The sequence below is a fragment of the Mobula hypostoma genome, chromosome X1 (genome assembly GCF_963921235.1).
Source record: "Mobula hypostoma chromosome X1, sMobHyp1.1, whole genome shotgun sequence".
NCBI lineage: Eukaryota > Metazoa > Chordata > Chondrichthyes > Myliobatiformes > Myliobatidae > Mobula > Mobula hypostoma.
This window is the reverse complement of record NC_086128.1, coordinates 26633332-26654970: the sequence shown is the minus strand read 5'-3', so window position 1 is coordinate 26654970 and position 21639 is coordinate 26633332. Positions and strand designations below refer to the sequence as shown.

The 21639-nt window shown below is 50.1% G+C and overlaps 2 protein-coding genes across 4 annotated transcripts in view; one reads left to right on the top strand and one right to left on the bottom strand.

The window, feature by feature from the left end:
* The window catches only part of LOC134340163 (cyclin-T1-like), a 30368-nt gene extending 18600 nt beyond the window's left edge, over positions 1-11768 (top strand). The window contains exons 6-9 of the mRNA XM_063037084.1: positions 2846-2891; positions 5174-5337; positions 6018-6088; positions 6262-11768. Coding sequence (XP_062893154.1) covers positions 2846-2891; positions 5174-5337; positions 6018-6088; positions 6262-6939 — 959 coding nt within the window. The 3' untranslated portion in view covers positions 6940-11768. The remainder of the gene's footprint in view (positions 1-2845; positions 2892-5173; positions 5338-6017; positions 6089-6261) is intronic.
* Positions 11769-12819: 1051 nt separating this feature from the next.
* cldn12 (claudin 12) lies at positions 12820-16112 on the bottom strand. Of its 3 annotated transcripts, none has more exons than XM_063037304.1 (2): positions 15859-16112; positions 12820-14952 (listed from the first exon to the last, which is right to left on the bottom strand). In XM_063037304.1, exon 2 carries the CDS (start codon positions 14921-14923, stop codon positions 14147-14149), a length of 777 nt encoding a protein of 258 aa, XP_062893374.1. In that variant the 5' UTR covers positions 14924-14952; positions 15859-16112; the 3' UTR covers positions 12820-14146. The 3 variants fall into 3 exon arrangements, with proteins under 3 accessions (XP_062893374.1, XP_062893372.1, XP_062893375.1); XM_063037302.1 differs by having other exon boundaries at positions 15891-16097; XM_063037305.1 differs by lacking the exon at positions 15859-16112 and adding an exon at positions 15285-15679.
* Between the last annotated feature and the right edge of the window lie 5527 nt (positions 16113-21639).

The following is a 21639-nucleotide window of genomic DNA, read 5'->3' as shown; positions in this document are numbered from 1 at the left end:
TTCCCTACCTTGGTGATACGAGTGATACTCCAGATACCTCTCCAATGTTGTGGGAGTCTCTGCTTCCTCCCCCACCCTTAGACGTTGTGTTCCAGATTCCAAACCCCCCCCCCCCAACCCTCTGGGGGAAATGTTACCCATAACTTTAGAGGAAAGAGATTGCTGTGCCTTTGGCAATGATCCTTGCGTCCTCAGTGGCCACAGGAGTAATAGGACCAGATGATTTGGAGGGTGGCAAATGATGTTATTCCTTTGTTTAAGAAAGGGAATTGGGAATTATAGACCAGTGAGTTTACTTTAGTAGTGGGCAAGTGATTGTAGGAATTATGAGCGTTTGGAGAAGCATAATCTGAATACGGATAATCAACATGGCTTTGTGAGGGGCAGGTCATGCCTCACGAGCCTGATTGACTACTTTGAGGATGTTGTAAGTGATTGATAAGCAGGTTTTGAAGATTTGGATCAATGAGGGAGAAGGAACATTCCAAAGTTGCAAGGTATTTTATTAATAAAATGTGATAAGGATGAAGAAACATATATAACTAGGGTGCCTAAGACTTCTGCACAGTACTGTAGTAATTTTAATGTATTGCACAGTGCTGCTGCTGCTGCCAGAAAAATCTAATTTCATGAAATACCCTGAGTGATGATAAACCTGATTCTGATATGCATCTCGATTGTGGACTGAGAGTGGGAAGGGGGCAGGGAGAGGGGAATCATGGTTGGGAAAAGGAGAAGGGAGAGGGAAGTACCAGAGAGGGAGAGTTTTGTTTCTGAACTAGTCTTGCTTGCTTTCCAAAATTTTATCAGTCAAGACTTTAAAATTGGGGTTGGAGCGGTTGAGTTGTCATTACTGATATATTCTTGACTTAGGGCAAGGTTGCGCACTGAGTAAGGTCTGCGCGACTCCCTCCTTAGTAAGCATCTCCTGATGAAATTCTGTGGGTAACTGTTGTTCTGGGGCATATTGAATAAATGCTTCTCTTCCCTGGCCTGAAGTATAGTGGTGCTGCAGTGTGTTTGTGCTCTCTTAAATAAGGTGTGAATGCAGCTTTTCCTGGGGCAGGCTGGGTGGTTACAGTGATGGTTACCCACAGAATTTCATCAGGAGATGCTTACTAAGAAGAGAAAGTTGAGCAGACCTTACTCAACGCACATTGAAACGCACGACATCGTGGGTCGAAGAGCCTGTACTGTGCTGTAATGTTCCATAAGACCATAAGGCAGGAGCAGAATTAGGCCATTTGTTCCATTGAGTCCACTCTGGCTTTCCATCCTGGCTGATTTATTTTCCCTGTCAACACCATTCTCCTGCCTTCTCCCCGTAACCTTTGACGCCCTCACGAATCAAAAACCTATCACCATCCACTTTTAAATATACACAATGACTTGGTCTCCACATTCATCTGTGGCAATGAATTCCACAGATTCACCACCCTCTGTCTATTCTGAGGCTGTGCCCTCTTGTCCTAGACTCTCCCACTATTGGACACATCCTTTCCACGTGCATTCTTTTGAGGCTTTTCAATTTTTGGTAGGTTTCAATTTGATAACTCATCATTCTTCCAAACTGAGGACAGACTCAGAGACATCAAGTGCACCTCATACATCAATTTATTTAATCTTGGGATCATTCTTGTGAACCTCCTGTAAACGCTCAGCAATGCTAGCACATTCTTTCCTAGATAAGAGACCCAAAACTGCTCACAATTCTCCAGATGTGGTCTGGCCAATGCCTTATAAAACCTCCACTTTCTCACAATTTGTACCCATGCCTTCATGTTCTAAACTCCCTGATCATGACAAAAAGATTTTTACCCTTATCTGTCCTCCTCATAATTTTGCACATCTCTATCAGGTCCAGGGAGAACAGACCCAACCTCTCCGTTCTCTCCTCAAACCCAGAACATTTCATGCCTGGCATCTTCCTGGGAAAGCGCCGCTGCATACTCAAAGTTGGGGAAAAAGTCAAAGGGGGAAAACAGTCAAAGTGAAGTTTATTGTCATTGTGTACAGGTGCAATGAAAAACTTACTTGCAGCAGCTTCACAGGCACAGAGCATCAGAAACACAGCATTCACAAGGAAACATAAATTATGACAGAAAGAACACAACTAGAACAAAATGTTCATTGTAGTGCAAAGTGGTCAGTGTTTCTGTACTGAGGTAGTGATCAGGGTTGTGTGGGTTGGCTCAAGAACCGGATGGTAGAAAGGAAGTAGCTGTTCCTGAACCTGGTGGTGTGGGACTTCAGGCTTCTGCCCAATAGAAGCTGTGAGAAGATGGCATGGCCTGGATGTTGGGGAAATTTGATGATGCATGATGTTTTCTTGAGAAGGGATGTGCATGTGATGTAATGGGCAGAGTTCACTACTGTCTGTAGGTTCTGAAGAACTTTGTTAGAGTGTTTGATAACAAGCTGAACTTCCTGAGAAAGTAGACACCAGCACACCTTCCTTGTGATTGTGGCATCACATCTTTCCAATCTCTACAACCAACTCCTCTCTCTCTGTGACCCCCTTTGATCACTATACGTTCACTGTCTCTGTAACCCACTACACCCCTTCCTTTCTGTCACCTCCTCCTACAGCCCTCTCAGTCTTTGTGACCTCCTGACCTCCTCCAGCCCTTACACTCCCTCCTCTCTGTAACACCTTCCAGCCTTTATACTCCTCCCTTTCTCTCCAACGCCTAACCCTTCCTCCTTGACCAAGCTGTTGGTGGATGTCCCCAACATCTCTTGCTGGCTCAGAGATTGGTAGTTCCCCATGATGTTAATGGTGCTCCTATTGCTTACTAAAATATAAAACTAACCTTCACCCCTCTCTCTCTTTCTCTCTCTCCAGCGAGCAAGGATCTGGCACAGACATCATACTTCATGGCTACCAACAGGTTGTTCCTCACACCGCCCCTCATGGCGCAGTGCCCAACAGCTTCCTTTTATGCCTGTTCTGCTCCTCCCTCCCTCTCACTCACCCACTTTCATAGCGCTCCCTCCTAGCCTGCTCCTGCTCCGGGGAGAAGCTGGCAGAAGCTGCCTGCCTGAGGTGGTCACTGAGTCATTACCAGTGGCAAGCAGCCTCTCTGAGAAAGCAGAGGCCATATGACGCACACGCGTCCATGTGCTTCTTTTGGCGCGCCCACATACCACATGTATCCATGGAAGTCTGATTATAGCTGTGTCTGCCATCACATCTGTGTACGGGTATTGCAACAGCATGTTCATGCACGTGTACCTGCACAGGTGTGTATGTGTGTGCATCTCTGCGAGTGTCTGCAACACTCCTTCAGAAAATGTCTCTGTATTGTGTGTGTATGGTGTACATGTATGTTCTGCTATGTTTGCGTTTACTGTATAGAACATAGAAAACCTACAGCACAATACTGGCCCACAATGCTGTGCCAAACATGTACTTGCTTTCGAAATTACCTAGGGTTACCCATAGCCCTCTAATTTTCTAAGCTCCATATACCTGTCCAGGAGTCTCTTAAAAGACCCTACCGTATCCGCCTCCACCACCGTCACCGGGAGCCCATTTCATGCACTCACCACTCTCTACGTAAAAAAAAAAGCTTACTCCTGATATCTTCTCTGTACCTACTTCCAAGCACCTTAAAACTGTGCCCTCTCGTGGCAACCATTTCAGCCCTGGGAAAAAGCCTCTGACTATTTACAAGATCAATGCTTCGCATCATCTTATACACCTCTATCAGGTCACCTCTCATCCGCCGTCACTCCAAAGAGAAAAGGCTGAGCTCACTCAACCTATTCTCATAGGGCATGCTCCCCAATCCAGGCAACATCCTTGTAAGTCTCCTCTGCACCCTTTCTATGGTTTCCACATCCTTCCTGTAGTGAGGTCACCAGAACTGAGCACAGTACTCCAAGTGGGGTCTGACCAGGGTCCTATATAGCTGCAACATTACCCCTTGGCTCCTAAACTCAATCCCACGATTGATGAAGGCCAATGCAGCATATGCCTCCTTAACCACAGAATCAACCTGCGCAGCAGCTTTGAGTGTCCTATGGACTCGGACCCCAAGATCTCTCTGATCCTCCACACTGCCAAGAGTCTTACCATTAATATTCTGCCATCATATTTGACCTACCAAAATGAACCACCTCACACTTATCTGGGTTGAACTCCATCTGCCACTTCTCAGCCCAGTTTTGCATCCTATCAAAGTACCCCTGTAACCTCTGACAACCCTCCACACTATCCACAACACCCCCAACCTTTGTGTCATCAGCAAATTTACTAACCCATCCCTCCACTTCCTCATCCAGGTCATTTATAAAAATCATGAAGGGTAGGGGTCCCAGAACAGATCCCTGAGGCACACCACTGGTCACCGACTCGGACCCCAAGATCCCACTGATCCTTCACACTGCCAACACTGTACGTTGTATCATAGAACAGTAGAGCATAGCAGAGGCCCTTTGGCCCATGATGTGCCAACCTTTTAACCTACTCTAGGTTCAATCTAACCCTTCCCTCCTACATAGCCCTTCATTTCCCTTTCAGTCTCTAAATGTCCCTATTGTATCTGCATATACCACACACCCACTACTCTGTGTAAAAAAAAACTCACCCCAACATCCAATGTGTGTATCTATGCCTGTTTTTATGTTGTTCTTTCTCTGTATATCTCTATGATCTGTAAATATGTTGTGTGTTTAAGGTGTATGTGTTAGTAGAAGGTGTGACGTGTGTATGCATCTTGAGTGTCAGTGTATTGTGTGTATATGATGCATCAATGTGTTATGTGTGTATGGTGCATACAGTATGTGTGTCTTGTGTTAGAATGCAAGTTCAGTGTATATGTTTATCTCTATATGGTGTGTTGTGAGTGTATGCTTGTTGTATACAACTGTGTAAGGTACATTCTGTGTTAGTCCCTCAGCATAGACTCCTGTCTGCCTCCTCGCCCTTGGAAGGAGTCCTTTGGAGAGCAGTGGAAAGGAAGCACTGGGATCCTCTACCTTTCAGCTGTCGCTCAGTGTCCTCTGCCCTGCCTCCCCCCCGGCACTCAGCCTGTGCCACTACTGTTGATTCATGAGCTCATGGCACAGTCCACCCACGAGACGATTTAACGCTGTGCTTTCTCTTCTCACCTCACCCCTCCTCCACCGCCCGACCCACTCAACGCTCGCTGGCCCGTCTGCCCTGCAGCCTCCACCTCACCACCTTCTGCCTGCAGTACCAGCCTGCTGTGGTGGCCTGTGTTTGCATACACCTCGCCTGCAAGTGGTCCAACTGGGAGATCCCCGTCTCCACAGACGGCAAGAATTGGTGGGAGTATGTTGACCCCACCGTCACACTGGAACTGCTGGATGGTGAGTCCTATCCCCCAGAGCCTGCTGACAACAACCCTGGCTGGGACGAAAATCCCTCCACACCGTCTCATGCACACTCCTGGGGTCAGACACAGAGTGATGCTCCCTCTGCACTGTCCCATCACACACTCCCAGGGTCAGACACAGAGTGAATCTCCCTCCACACTGTCCCATCACACACTCCTGGGGTCAGACACAGAGTGAATCTCCCTCCACACCACCCCATCACACACTCCCAGGGTCAGACACAGACTGAAGCTCCCTCCACACTGTCCCATCACACACTCCTGGGGTCAGACACAGAGTGAACCTCCCTCCACACCGTCCCATCACACACTCCCGGGGTCAGACATAGAGTGAATCTCCCTCCACACTGTCCCATCACACACTCCTGGGGTCAGACACAGAGTGAATCTCCCTCCACACTGTCCCATCACACACTCCCGGGGTCAGACACAGAGTGAAGCTCCCTCCACACAGTCCCCTGCGTTGGATTCTCACTGTTGAGGAGCAGTGGGAAACTGGGCCCTGTGACCCCTCTCTCTACCCAGTGACATTTCCGGAATCCTCAACCAACACTGGGATGTAGGGACAGGGTTTGTAAATGTCTCCTAAAGCTTGTCCCTCTGTTAATGTTGTTCTACCCCCACACACACACTCTGGGGGCCTTCATCTTCCAGAACTGACGCACGAGTTCCTCCAGATCCTGGAGAAGACCCCCAGTCGCTTGAAACGCATCAAGAACTGGCGGGTAAGTTGGTGATAGATACATCTGTGATGTCCTCATGTACCCCGAACTCCGCTCGCGTACCACGTACACCGACCCTCGGACACTCCCTGTGTATCAGACGCTTCCCTCACTCACTGCCCTAGCCCTTGTCCTCTACCTTCAGCCCTCATTGTCTGCTATCTCTGCCCCCTCAGGCCACCCAGGCAGCGAAGAAGCCTCGTTTGGAGGATCCAGAGACAGAGGAGGTGTCCTGGGCTGCTCCCCTATCAGCACATACGGCCATTGGCACCTGCCCGGAGCCACCGGCTGGCGGGGCAGGGCCTGTGGATGAGCGAGGAGTACGAGTTGGCCCCTCCCATGCCACTGTACCTGGTGGCACCCTCCCGCAGCGGGTGAGCCTGTCTGAGTACCGGGCCAAGCGTGCCGAAGAGCTGGCCCAGCAGCGGCAGCGGGCTGCGGTGCCCCTCCACCCAAGGCTGCGTCTGCCTCCAGCGCTGGAGGAAGGATTGGAGAGTGGAGAGAGGGAAGACGAAGGGGAGAGAGGGCGGAGAGATAGGAGGAGGGAGGGAGCCCATCGCCACAAGCGTCATCGGCATCACTGCGGATGGGGTGGTGAGGAGGAGGCTGGGAGCAGGCACAAGCAGCCCCACCCCTCCAAAATGCCAGGACCTCCTCCCCCACCACATCCCCCTCCCCCACCCCCTCCTCTCCCCTCATCGCTGCCACTGGAGACCAATGGTCATGGGCATTACCAGGATGCCTTTGACATGCTCGAGTCCCTGCTCAGTGCTCAAGGGGTGCCCCGAACAGCCCAGCCCCCTCCCCCGCTGCCCACCGAGCCCCCTCCGCCTCTGCCCCCTCTACCCAAATGAAACCAGTGATGGGGTGGGGGTGGGGTATTCTCCCTTTGCCCTTGGCCTCCACCACCGTCAAAACACAGGGACAGAAAGTGGGTTGGGGGTCCCCTTTTGCCCCTCTCCCTGTGAACCAGGGTCAGGGGTAGTTCTCCCTCCATACCATCCCATCACTGTCCAAGTGAACCCAGGGATAGAGTGAGCAGTGGGAGCCCCTCCGCCTCCTCCTCCTGCTACCTGTGAACCCAGTGATGGAGAGAGGGAGTCAGGGTCCTTCAAACTCTATTCCACAGGGACAGAGAGAAGGGCGAGTAAACCCATAGACAGGCAAAGAGGTGGGTGGGGGTAGTCTCCCTCCATCCTCTGCTCCCATCCCTGTTCTCCAATTGAATCTCGGGATGGAGAAAGGGAAAGAGAGAGAAGGGGTGCCTCCTCCATCCGCTCCCCACATTCCTCAAGTAACGACAGGAATATCTCCTCGTATGGTGATGAAACGTTTGCAAGTAAATTGCCAAGATCGGAGAACAATTCAACTCAACCATCAAGCATCAAAGCTACACATCTTCCGAGTTGTTTCCAAAGACAGGAATGGAAGTGTGCTTGCTCAGCCCGTCGCACCACTCGCCAGGTGAACACAAGGACAGAGCTACGGGGAGGGGCGCAACAGCTGACCGAGTTTCCCGAGGGCTCAGCAACATCGGTGGGCTGCTAGGAGGGGTGTAATGGTTTCAGATCCAGATGGTGCATAAGGAAGTTGTTGCTAGGTCTAGACCCCGAGATGTCGATAATCCCTCTCCGCATCCTCCTTAAACATATAGTGCCTCATCTGCTAAATCCCTCCAGCACCGTGTGTGTTGCTCCAAATTCCAGTGTATTTTGTGTCTCAAGAGAGGATGAGGGGCCTAAAGGAACAGCATAGAAACATAGAAAACCTACAGCACAATACAGGCCCTTCGGCCCACAAAGCTGTGCCAAACATGTCCTTACCTTAGAACTACCTAGGGTTACCCATTGTCTCAGCTTGCTCCTGCCCCACCAAACTCGTTTCTGTATACCTCGACACGGTTTTATCCCCCCTTGTTCAATCCCTTCCTACCTATGTTCGTGACACTTCTCACACTCTTAAACTTTTCGATGATTTTAAGTTCCCTGGCCCCACCGCTTTATTTTCACCATGGATGTCCAGTCCCTATATACTTCCATCCCCCATCAGGAAGGTCTCAAAGCTCTACGCTTCTTTTTGGATTCCAGACCTAATCAGTTCCCCTCTACCACCACTCTGCTCCGTCTAGCGGAATTAGTCCTTACTCTTAATAATTTCTCCTTTGGCTCCTCCCACTTCCTCCAAACTAAAGGTGTAGCTATGGGCACCCGTATGGGTCCCAGCTATGCCTGCCTTTTTGTTGGCTTTGTGGAACAATCTATGTTCCATGCCTATTCTGGTATCTGTCCCCCACTTTTCCTTCGCTACATCGATGACAGCATTGGCGCTGCTTCCTGCATGCATGCTGAACTCGTTGACTTTATTAACTTTGCCTCCAACTTTCACCCTGCCCTCAAGTTTACCTGGTCCATTTCCGACACCGCCCTCCCCTTTCTAGATCTTTCTGTCTCTATCTCTGAAGACAGTTTATCTACTGATGTCTATTATAAGCCTACTGACTCTCACAGCTATCTGGACTATTCCTCTTCCCACCCTGTCTATTGCAAAAATGCCATCCCCTTCTCGCAATTCCTCCGTCTCCGCCGCATCTGCTCTCAGGATGAGGCTTTTCATTCCAGGACGAAGGAGATGTCCTCCTTTTTTAAAGAAAGGGGCTTCCCTTCCTCCACCATCAACTCTGCTCTCAAATGCATCTCCCCCATTTCACACACATCTCTCACTCCATCCTCCCGCCATCCCACTAGGAATAGGGTTCCTCTTGTCCTCACCTACCACCCCACCAGCCTCCGGGTTCAACATATTCTCCGTAACTTCCGCCACCTCCAACGGGATCCCATCACTAAGCACATCTTTCCCTCCCCCCCACCCTGCTTTCTGCAGGGCTCGCTCCCTACATGACTCCCTTGTCCATTCGTCCCCCCCATCCCTCCCCACTGATCTCCCTCCTGGCACTTATCCTTGTAAGTGGAACAAGTGCTACACATGCCCTTACACTTCCTCCCTTACCACCATTCAGGGCCCCAGACAGTCCTTCCAGGTGAGGTGACACTTCACCTGTGAGTCGGCTGGGGTGATATACTGTGTCCAGTGCTCCCGATGTAGCCTTCTATATATTGGCGAGACCCGACGCAGACTGGGAGACCGCTTTGCTGAACATCTACGCTCTGTCCGCCAGAGAAAGCAGGATCTCCCAGTGGCCACACATTTTAATTCCACATCCCATTCCCATTCTGACATGTCTATCCACAGCCTCCTCTACTGTAAAGATGAAGCCACACTCAGGTTGGAGGAACAACACCTTATATTTCGTCTGGGTAGCCTCCAACCTGATGGCATGAACATCGACTTCTCTAACTTCCGCTAATGCCCCACTTCCCCCTCGTACCCCATCTGTTATTTATATACACACATTCTTTCTCTCACTCTCCTTTTTCTTCCTCTGTCCTTCTGACTATACCCCTTGCTCATCCTCTGGGTACGCCCCCCATTTTCCTTCTCCCTGGGCCTCCTGTCCCATGATCTTCTCATATCCCCTTTTGCCAATCACCTGTCCAGCTCTTGGCTCCATCCTTCCCCCTCCTGTCTTCTCCTATCATTTTGGATCTCCCTCTCCCCCTCCCACTTTCAAATCTCTTACTAGCTCTTTCTTCAGTTAGTCCTGACGAAGGGTCTCGGCCTGAAACATCGACTGTACCTCTTCCTAGAGATGCTGCCTGGCCTGCTGCGTTCACCAGCAACTTTGATATGTGTTGCTTGAATTTCCAGCATCTGCAGAATTCCTCGTGTTAGGGTTACCCATAACCCTCTTTTTCTAAGCTCCATGTATCTATCCAGGAGTCTCTTAAAAGACCCTGTCATTTCCGCCTCCACCACCGCTGCCATCAGTCCATTCCACGCACTCACAACTCTCTGCATAAAAAATTTACCCCTGACATCTCCTCTGCACCTACTTCCAAGCACCTTAAAACTATGCCCTCTCGTGCTAGCCATTTCAGTCCTGGAAAAAAGCCTCTGACTATCCACACAATCAATGTCTCTCGTTATCTTGTACACTTCTATCAGGTCACCTCTCATCCTCTGTCACTCCAAGGAGAAAAGCTGAGTTCACTCAACCTACCCTCATAAGGCATGCTTCCCAATCCAGGCAACATCCTTGTAAATCTCCTCTGCACCCTTTCTATAGTTTCCACATCCTTCCTGTAGTGAGGCAACCAGAACTGAGCACAGTATTCCAAGTGGGGTCTGACCAGGGTCCTGTATAGCTGCAACATTACCTCTCTGCTCTTGAACTCAATCCTACGATTGATGAAGGCCAATGCACCGTATGCCTTCTTAACCACAGAGTCGACCTGCACAACAGTTTTGAGTGTCCTATGGACTCGGACCCTAAGGTCCCTCTGATCCTCCACACCGCCAAGAGTCTTACGGTTAATGCTATATTCTGCCATCGTATTTGACATAACAAAATGAACCACCTCACGCTTATCTGGGTTGAACTCCATAGGCCACTTCTCAGCCCAGTTTTGCATCCTATCAACATCGCACTGTAACCTCTGACAGCCCTCCACACTATCCACAACATCCCCAACCTTTGTGTCATCAGCATATTTACTAACCCATCCCTCCACCTCCTCATCCAAGTCATTTATAAAAATCACGAAGAGAAGGGGTCCCAGAACAGATCCCTGAGGCACACCACTGGTCACCGCCATACATGCAGAATATGATCTGTCTACAACCACTCTTTGCCTTCTGTGGGCAAGCCAATTCTGGATCCACAGTGTCCCATTGGATCCCATGCCTCCTTACTTTCTCAATAAGCCTTGCATGGGGTACCTTATCAAATGTCTTACTGAAATCCATATACACTACATCTATGGTTCTACCTTCATCAATGTGCGGAAAGGGTGGAACTGTTGGTGTGCGTGGGGAATGAGGAACATGGATATTGTGTAGGCAGACTAGTTTCATATGGCTCCTAGTCATTCAATGACTAGTATAATTAGTTCGGTACAGTAGGATGAGTCAAAGGGCTTGTTCTCATGCTGTTACCATACTGTGGAAGCCTTGGCATTTCTTCTGGCTCCCCACCTAAGCTGTTTGACCCACTGGATCCATCATCTGATGCGTCAGCTTCAGATCTTGGCATCTCTCCTATCTCCAGAAAGGTTCAGGGAGGGCACCTGTCCCCTCACTAAAGAGGCGAGAGGGGGTCCAAGTGGCCTTTGTTCCAAGGGGCAGGGACCAAGAACAGTCATAGTGATGGGGTGAGCAGTCATGTGTGTGTGCGCACACATGTTTGAAGAGAGAATATACTGTTTACATTATCTTAAGTAACCTGCCAGTTAAAAGTGCGTAGTAATGCTGCAGTGCGGGTGAAGCCTGGAGGGGGGGAAAGGGAAGAGGAAGAGTCCACTTCCCCATCCCTCCTGTACGCCTGTGAACAGGGGGTGTAGTGATTAGAACCCCTGCACCCAGAATTATCTTCAAGAGCACAGGTGAGCCCTAAGCGGATAGCTGGGTGCATGTGTTAACTTGTACAGCCACTAGCCTCTCTCCCCAACCTGTTCTCTTCTCCCTAATCCACAGGGCTATAGGTTCCCTCCCTTGGGCGAGAGCCATGATCTTGTACATACATTTTTGTATGATGAATTATGAAAGTAACTCAGGATGATTTTCCTCTTTAAGCAGGGTGGGATAGGGAGGGGGGAAATTATAGTGTGACACATTGCAGAGGTTTAGTTACAGTTCATTGTACTTTTGTTATATAAATATATATATATTATAAAAGCGTCGAGTAGCTGTGATGGTTTTCCTTACTACTGGGGAGCAGCTATCTTCTCTCTGCACAGGGGGAAGGAACACACTGCAAGATAGAACCTTCCAGAGCCTCCTGTGGATTACAGTAACACCATGTCCCTACCATGGTGCTCCCTCCTTACCACCCATCCCAGTGATTTTGATCCCACCTTCAGTGCTGTGTCTGTGCAAAGTCTGCACGTTCTCCCTGGGGTTCCAGTTCCCTCCTGCATCCCAATGATGTGCAGGTCAGTGTGTTAATCGGCCACTGTGAATCTTGCCTCTGTGTATGGGCGAGAGATAAAGGGGAGGTGTAGTGGAATTGGGGTTAATGGAGGGAGCACAGACTTGATGGGCTGAAGGGTCTGTCCTTATAGCTCTATGGTACGTTACTCAGGAGCCCCTGGAGGCCAATGAAACATGCACAGCATGCTCTCACATTCAAACAAGTTTACAGACAAATGAGCCCTTTGTATGAATAAATGAATACTTTTATTGGAAAGCACTCCCACCGCCGATAGGCACAGACATTGAAACTCTTCAACATTTCATTATACAGTATATACAACAGGGCACAGGGATATTCAGAACCAACAGTTTCCGCACCACTTCCCTCACCCCCCAACCCAGTTTGGGAAAATAGCATATTCCCGATTTAACAGAGGCAGGATCTAGGAACCAGTGGTGGGAGAGAGAAGGAGTTTATAAGAGTGCGAGAGATATCATTCTGGTCACAGGAGCCCCCCCCTCCCCCCTCCCCATACACTACTCCAGAGATACCCATCTAATCCCACCAGCAAGGGCTGCAGAAATGAAACTCAGTAAATGATAAAGGAGTTGTTGACTCCCATGGGAGGGGATGAAGTTGGCTCTAATGTGGGATTGATGGGGAGGGGAAAGGTGGTGGAATGGCATGGAAAGGGATGAGATGTGAATGGGGGAAAGGAGATGGGGTGGGATAGGTAGGAAGAGAAAGGGATGGGGTTGTGATGGGTTAGTGGGGGAAATGTGATGTGGAAGTAGATAGAGAGTGGGAATGAGGTGGATGGGGAGGGGGAAGGAAGAAGGATGTCATGGAAAGGGGAGTGGAGAGGAGGAAGGATGAGGGGGGAAGCTGGAATGGAGTTCCAATGTGATGTCAATGCACCAACAGCCCTGACAGCTGGTGAACTGGGAATGGGACACCACCTCTCCCCCTCCTCTCTCTCCCCTTGAGCCTGCTGTAACACAATCAGAACAACACAATTCAGCACTTGCAGAACAACACTGGACACTGCACTGTCACCACAGTTACTCGCCCGGGACTACTCCGACAGCACCTCCCCGAACCACCCGGAACATCCACTGGCACCTTTCCCCTCCGCAGAAGCTGCTCAGCCCGCTGAGTCACAAGATACAGGATACAGGTTGCAGCATCTGCAGTCTCTCTGCCTTTCCCGCCCAGAGGACAAGGCCAGTGGGCACAGGGAAACAAGCCCCGCTCTTGCACTGCCCAACTGAGGAAAAATTGACCTCCATCACTAGGTCAAAATCCCAGGAACTCCCTTTATCAATGGCACCATTGGAGCACCTTCGGTTTACCCCCACCTTCATGGGGAGCAAGGAACAAATGAGCAATGATTATACTCATGAATGACACCCACACCCAGACAATGAATGAATAGGCAATGAGAGCAGAGTTAGCAGGTGGAAGGAGGTATCCACATTCACAGTGCAATTAGATCATCCACGAGTTGCATTGTTCCCTGGGTTAAATGCACCCTCAGAGTCCTCGGTACTTCATGCCTCGGTCACGGAATACAGTTGGCACCAAGCTGCAGGCGAACTGATAGTGTGTATATGAGAGAGAAATTACTTGGAAGGAATAGTGGAAACAGAGCAAAAGGGAACCCTAGAAGGAGAGATGTACAACGTGTGTGTGTGTGTGAGAGAGAGAGACAGATAGTGTACATGCGAGAGAAATCCTGTGTGTGAGATAGTGTTTGTGGGCCCTTGTGACTGTGTGTGTGTGTGTGCCTCTCTCTATGTGTAATTGAATAAGAGTGCATCTCTCTCTGTATATTGTGAGAAGCAATCCGGTGAATGCGTGGCAATGTGCACGTCTGAGACAAGAAGTGTTAGGGGTGTGTGAAGAAGGGAGCGAGTGAGGGGATCCTCCTCTGTGCGTACATCCCATCCTAGGGGTGTTTGTGGTTCTGGGGACAAGCAGAGGACAAAGCAGCCCAATCACTCAACACCCCCATCGCTGTCCCCCACTGCCCCTTAGCACGCCTGCTGCCTGATGACAGGGATATCGATCTCCAGGGTGGAGAGACGGGAACGGCGGCCGGAGGGCTCCGCCAAGTAGGCAGTAGGAGCGGATAGCGGGTATGGGTAGTGCTGAAATTGGGCTGGGAGAGGGGTTGGGGCCAGCGGCTGCCAAAGCAGCACGGGCGGTGGACGGCAGGCACAGTACCAGAGCAGCAACAGCCCACCGGCCAGTGCCAGCCCACCACCGCTGCCCAGGGCTAAGTAGGCGGCGGGCCCGGCGCTCCAAGTCGGCCCGTAGCGCCGGTTTAGACGGCTAGTATGGAGCAGCAGCCAGACAGTGGGACCTAGTACCAGGCCGGCAGCCAGCAGGTCGAGTAAGCCAGCCACCAGCTGGCAGCCAGCGCTGTTGACCAGGCAGCGGGCCAGGCCGGCACGGGGAGCACGGCCGCTGCAAGCAGCGTGACAGAGGCCGAGGGCACCCAGCAGAGCGGCGGCGGTAGCGGCAGTCAGGGCCAGTGGCAGTGCCAGCTGTAACAGCCGCAGGTCGAGCTGGTCAAGTGAGCGGTACCAGTCGGGGTCGCGGAAGGTGCAACGGGCCTCACCCTGTGCTCTCACGCAGCGGGTCCAGAGCCCAGAGCTGACGCTTAGGTTGGGCTGGTGCCGGCTGGCCGAGGCCAGACGCTGAAGCCGCCAGCGTGGTAGCAGTGTGGCAGCCAGCAGCCCACCCAGAGAGCACACTCCGCACAGCAGCGCTAGCCCGGTGGCCGCCTGCACCTCCCGGCACGCCATGGAGCCGCGACACCACCAGACGCCGGCACCTGTGGGGGAGAAGGGGAGAGGTTAGGGGGGTCAGCAGGGGAGGACAGAGAGAGAGGTTGGTAGGAGATCAGAGCAAGACGGGCGGGTGGGGGAGATGGGGCCGGGTCGCGGCGCGGAAGGAGGAGATGGGGTGGGGAAGAGGGAGACGGGGCAGAGGGTGGGGATTAGTGAAGTGATGGGTTGAGGAGACGGGAATGAAAATTAGATAGCGGGGTAAAAATAAGGAATGAGGAGTAGGGTTTCGACCAGAGACTTGGACAACCCCAACCCCTCCCCTCCCACCGACGCTGCTCAACCCGAAACGTTGACCATCCCAAATTCTCACGCTCACCATCGGAGCCGCAGACCTTGAACCCAGACGCAACAAAAGGATCGGACGGGGTCTTGGGGTGGGGAGTGAAGACCGACGGTGGACGGTTACACCCGTGTCCATCTCATTTCTGGTGACCAGGCGCCGGACCCCGGGCCAATGACAGGAGCGGGGTACGTTCATTAAATCAAGCAGGCTCCACAACGACCCCAGGTGACTGGGCAGGCGTGCTGCATTAGTTTATTTCCCAGAACCTGATAACAGGGATATCGAGCTCCAGGGCGTGGCCAGGTAGGCGGGGAGGTTGGGAGTGGCGGCGGCCGCTGCCTGAGGAGAAGGGGGAGTAGGAGGTCTAAGGACGGCCCCGTTGTCCAAGTGACAGCGGAGCTCCGGGGAGTAGGCAATTAGGCTGACCCAGCCATCAGCAGGCACAAGGCAAGGCGCGGGCATTCGTTGACTGGCGTCATGACGTCAGGAAGGACGGACGTGCGTGCTGCAGCGCCCGGGCCCCTCAGCTGGTTAATTGGTGCCCAGTCGGAAGGATCGCCCGACCACCCCACCACTTCCTCCTCCAAGCCGACGGCGGACCCAATACCTCAGACATAGCGGCGTCAGCGTCACCCTCACCTTTCCTTCTGTCTTCAACTGCAAACTCCAGCGTTGGCCCACCCCCGCGGCCCGCGATCTCAGGCCGCCCGTCACCAGCGCTCCGCCAGCCCCCGCTCGTAAACCGGGGGCCTGATCGCAACGACCGATTGGGTTGCGCCCGCGTCGGTCAAACTCATGGGTTCCTGGTCTCCACTCCGATTGGCAGCTCGCTCCCCTCGAGTTCCACCGACCCTCTCCAATTGGTCGCTCAGTTGAAGGCTGTTACGAGCCTGCGCTGACATTGGCTAAATGGGGGTTCGGCTGACTGATTGGAAGCAATGGAAAGTGCCCTGACTCCCGATTGGCTGCTGCGCGGTTGTTAGGGGGGAAGAGAGAGAGAGAGAGAGGGAGGGGAACATGCTGGACACGTCTCTAATTGGTTGAGGGTACTAGGGGGTGTGGCGTGTTTGGGTTAGTGACGCTACACCAGACCCGCCCCGATGCCAGCGGAGATTCCGGGGCGCGCAAGCGCGGTCTGTTTCCATGGCGATGCTTGGCCTGACCCGGCTGCGTTACCGGGATCCCTTGCAGGCCAATGTTGGGGATGATGGTCTTCACTCCCCCAATCACCAAAAAACTCACTGACCTTTACCTCCCACCACCACCATCGATGTCCGGGCTGTCCTCCCTCCGCTCAGAACCCGTCGTTACAACGCGTTTCCCTGCCCCGGAGGGATCTTTCCAACCTCCATCAGTCGACCATCGCGGCCCCCTCTCTCCAGCAGTGCCGTGGGAGTGCCTGACTCTCTCCTCCTCCTATCCCTAACACCGGTCTCAATGACACTCAATATCGCTCGCCTCCCCCCACCACTCCCAACAGCACCTCCCCTTTCACACAAATCCAGAGCAACACACAAAACGCTGGAGGAACTCAGCAGGTCAGACAGAATCTATGACAATGTATAAATAGTTGACACTGGGAATTCTCCCGCTCCCCCAAATAAAATCCCTGAGCAAAGATGCCTAGTCCACTCAATAGAACGTACCTACTACCATCCCTCTGAAGGCTCTTCACCACTCTTCCTCTGTGTCAAACATCTTCTAGGTTGGGAGACCAGCATGTCCACATTATTCCTAATTACACCATCCGGGCCTTCCCATCTTCTCACAGCTCCCATCGGGCAGGAGGTACAGAAGCCTTAAGTCCCACACCACCAGGTTCAGGAACAGCTACTTCCCTTCAATCAATCCCTTCAAGTATAAAGTATTCAGTTTCTGAACCAACTGGCACAACTCTGATCACCACCTCAGTACAGCAACGTTGTGACCACTTTGCACTGCAATAGAAGTGGTATTTTTCTAATTGAGTCCAGCACACAAATGGTTTTCCCGCACTGTCAGAAAGGCAAAACAGGATTATTCACAGACAGCCATTTCTGTGACACCAGAGACACAGGGCATATGTGGCAGGGTATTCAGACCATAACAGACTACAAGTCCCCCACATGCACCAACAACAATGACACTTTCCCGCCTGACAGGCTGGGTGACTGGTCTTTTACCCTCAGTTTGTGCCAGTGAGGAAGAATACACCCATCTCCGAGGAGCAGGCCCTAGCTGATCTGGCCACAGCTGATGCGAGGTAGACCCTAGCCAGGGTCAGCCCACGTAAAGCTGTGGGGCCTGATAACACAGCTGTCGGGTGCTGAGGGACTGTGTAGCCCAGTTAAGAGGTTCTAACAGACATCTTCAACATCCCTCTGGAACAGTCCACTATCCCCACAGGCTTCAAGGCGACCACCATCATCCCGGGTGCACAAGACAGTAGCCTCAATGGAGGGAGATTGAAAATCTGGCTGAGTGGAGCCAGTCCTCATCGGTGGAGAGGGTCAGCAACTTTAAATTCCTCGGTGTTAGCATTTCAAAGGATATGTGCTCTGCAGCATTGACCTCAACAATAATGCCATGTAGCTGGTTATATATCACATTAAATCTCATCTTCTCAACTCAGTACATAGTTGAACCACCTCTCACAGCTATTACAGCCAGTAGTCTTTTTGAATAAGTGACTATTAAATTTGCACAATGTGATGAAGCAAGATTTGCCTATTCCTCCTTGCAAAATTTCTCAAACTGTGCCAGGTTAGTTGGGGAGCGGCAGTGGACGGCAATCTTGAGGTCTTGCCAGAGATGTTCTATCAGGTTAAGGTCAGGACTCCGACTGGGCCACTGAAAGGACATCAATTTTCTTCATTTGAAGCCACACCATGGTTGCTCTGACAGTGTGCTTTGGGTCATTGTCTAACTTCTTGCCCAGTTTAAGCTTTTTGGCAGAGGCCAACAGGTTTTTACCAGGGTCTGTCTGTATTTATCAGCATTTCCCATCAATCCTGATCAGATTTCCAGTCCCTGCTGCTGAAAAACATACCCACAGCATGATGCTATCTCCACTGTACTTTACAGAAGGGATGGTGTTACCTGGCTGATGTGCCACACAGATTTATGCCACATGTACCCCTTAGTTTTGAGGCCAAAAAGTTACACTTTAGTCTCTCATCCAACCGCAAGATCTTCTTTCACTTCTAAGGGATGCTTTGGCAAAGTCTTTCCAGGCAAGGATGAGTTTGATTTTTTTTTTTAGCCAGGGCTTCTTCCTTGCTACTCTTCCATAAGTACCCTTTTTGTGCAAGGCCTTAGAGACTGTGGAGTGATGAGAACTTCATCTCCAGTTGCAGCCACTGACTTCTGCAGTTCACTCAGAGTGACTGTTGGCGACACAGGAGCCTCTCTTACAAGTGCCATTCTTCTCCGGTGACCAAGTTTAGAAGGGCAGCCTGACCCAGGCAGTGTGGCTGTGGTTTCATAGTTTTTCCGCTTTTACATGACGAATTTTTCAGCCCTCGGTTATGGACCAAGCCTTTTTGATATGGAAAACGAAAGGTATAACATGTTTTCGTGACTTATTTCTGGATAACTGTTTTATATCTTTTGAACAGTTATCTAAGAAGTTTGATTTGCCTAGATCCCATTTTTTTTTAGATACTTACAAAAAAGTGTTCTCATTGGATGCATCACGGTCTGGTATGGCAATTCAAATGCACAGGAACATAAGAAGCTGCAGAGAGTAGTAGACTCTACCCAATATATCACGGGAATATTCCTCCCTCTCCACAGTGTGATCGTGGTGATGCTAGTGTGAGGAATTTTGTGGTGAGGTTTCTTGCCAGTGTTTCCTCTTCTCCATCCACATCCTCAGATTCACCCAGGAGGCATTGCTCTGCCAATTCTTGAAGCTCTTTGTTATTAAGGCTCTCACCATGAGAATGCAGTAACTCTTCAACATCGCCATCTTTAGTTATGAAGACACTCAGTCCTCTTTTATTGTCATTTAGTAATGTATGCATTAAGAAATGATACAATATTTCCTCCGGTGTGATATCACAAAACACAGGACAGACCAAGACTGAAAAAACTAACAAAACCACATAATTATAACGTATAGACAAACAGTGTAACAATACCATAACTTGATGAAGAAGTCCATGAGCACAGTAAAAGTTCAAAGTCTCTCAAATGTCCCACATCTCACACAGACGGGAGAGGGAAGAACTCTCCCTGCCACGCCGACCACAGTCTGACTCTGAGTCATCCAAAAACTTCGAGCCTCCGATCAGCTCTCCGACACTGAGTACTGAGCGCCATCTCTGTCCGAATGATTCGACCTCAACCTCGGTCGCCAACAGCAGGCAAAGCCGGGGATTTTGAGGCCTACCCTCCGAAAGATTCCGGACCACGCAGTAACAACAGCAGTGAACCTGCATTTCAGAAATTTCTCCAGTTGTTCCTCTGTGCTTTCACGTCTGTCTCCATCAAATCAGAATTGTCCACGGCCCCTATTTAACAGATATCATTTTTCACTGGAGGGCTGCGCACGCACGGTGTGCTGCTCTCTCTCCTCCCGCCGTCCTCTAATCTCTCTTCACTGGCCAGTTCATGATATTTTGGATGACTGGTTTCGCCTGAAGTCCTAGGATGGCATTGCATGCTTCTGGCCATAGCTTCTTGCACAGTCTGTTCATGCAGTTTGAAGTTACTTCACCCCAGGCTGCTCTAATACTGTCTACAACTTTCATGATGTTGTAGTTTTTCCAAAATTGCCTGATGGATTTGTTGTCTTGGCCTTTTGTTTCCTCTACAAGTTGCCTGAATGTGTGATGAAGGTAGTAGGCTTTAAAATTTTATATTATTCCTTAATCCATTGGTTGGAGTAATGAAGTGGTGTTGGGTGGAAGGTAAACCACTTCTACAGGAATGCAGGTCCAAAGCGTTTCAGGATTCTCAAGGTGGCTTGGGGCGTTATTCAGCACCAACAATGCCTTAGGTTCAAGCTAGATTGGTAGATATGGCTTTAAAATGCCTTTTATTGCTCATGGTGTTTCAGAGTGATAGACAATCATAGGATTTAACTTAAAGTCGCCTTTAGCATTGCCTGCCAGCAAGAGAATTAAATGGTCCTTTGCAGCCTTGAACCCAGATGCATGTTTCTCTTCTTGGGAGATGAAAGCACGAGAAGGCATTCTTTTCCAAAATAAGCCCGTTTCATCCACACTGAAGACAAGCTTGGGAGGATAGTTGTCCTTTTCGATTATGGCCTTCCGTGCTGCAGAGAACCCTGAGCTGCCTTGCTGTCTGCACTGTCGGCTTCACCAGAGATACGTATGCTACGGAGGTTACTCCACTGTTTGAATCTGTCAAACCAACCACTGCTGCCTGTGAATGTCACCAACGTATCATCATCTTCTTCTTCTTGAATATAACTGATGATGCTTTTTGCCTTTTCCACTATTATCAGCTAGCTTAGGGGCATGTTTCATTGTGTTCGGTCATCCACCCATATATTTAGTCTATTTTCCATTTTTTCAAGCAAATGGCTCCTTGAATGAGTCATCTTCATTGATGATAACTTTGAGGTCGTCATTGCAGAAGCTTTCATCTTGTCTGCATTTTTTATAATCGTTCTGATCGTCAATGTAGCCAATTTCAAAGAGGCGCCAACATCAACCTGATACTCACCAGCTTCCAAATGTCATCTCACTTACAATTTCACATCCATGCTAATGCTTTTCCTAGACATCTCAGATGCACTACCCTCACTGGAAGTTGCAGGCCAATTTTCAGACATTATGGGTGAAAAAAATGGAAATAATTGTTGAGGGATTGAGAATGCTTACACACATGAGGGAGGCATAGTGTGAACTGTGAGTGGCTCAGAGTGTGTGTAAGGTGCTCTCATTGGCTCATTGAATGTTTAACGGCGTCCACTCTTGAGAAGTTTTAACTGTTGTTTAGAATGAATTGTTGACATTTTTAAAAATTGCAATAAAGAATTGAAGCATTAACAAATAAAGCATTGTAACGAATTAGCGCTACGTGGGATCTGAGTGTACTACTACTTTAAGGTTCATTTTCTTGCAGGCATTTACAGGAAGATAAAGAAAAACAATAGAATTTGTGAAAAAGCTAATCGTAATAGAGACTGGCAAACATCCAGTGTGGACATAGGAGCAATCAATAAACAACAAGAGTAAAACAAATAAAGTAATAAAAAAAGTAAATTATTAATATTGAGAACAAGAGTGGTCAAGTCCTTGAAAGTGAGTCCATAGGTTGTGGAATCAGTTCAGTGCTGAGGTGAGTAAAGTTATCTACACTGGTTCAGGAGTCTGATGGTTGTAGGGTAATAACAGTTCCTGAATCTGGTGGTGTGGGACGTAAGGCTCCTGTACCT

What these genes read in the sequence shown, in the direction of transcription:
- cldn12 (XM_063037304.1), bottom strand. Translation starts at nt 14,923, where the DNA reads ATGGCGTGCCGGGAGGTGCAGGCGGCCACCGGGCTAGCGCTGCTGTGC.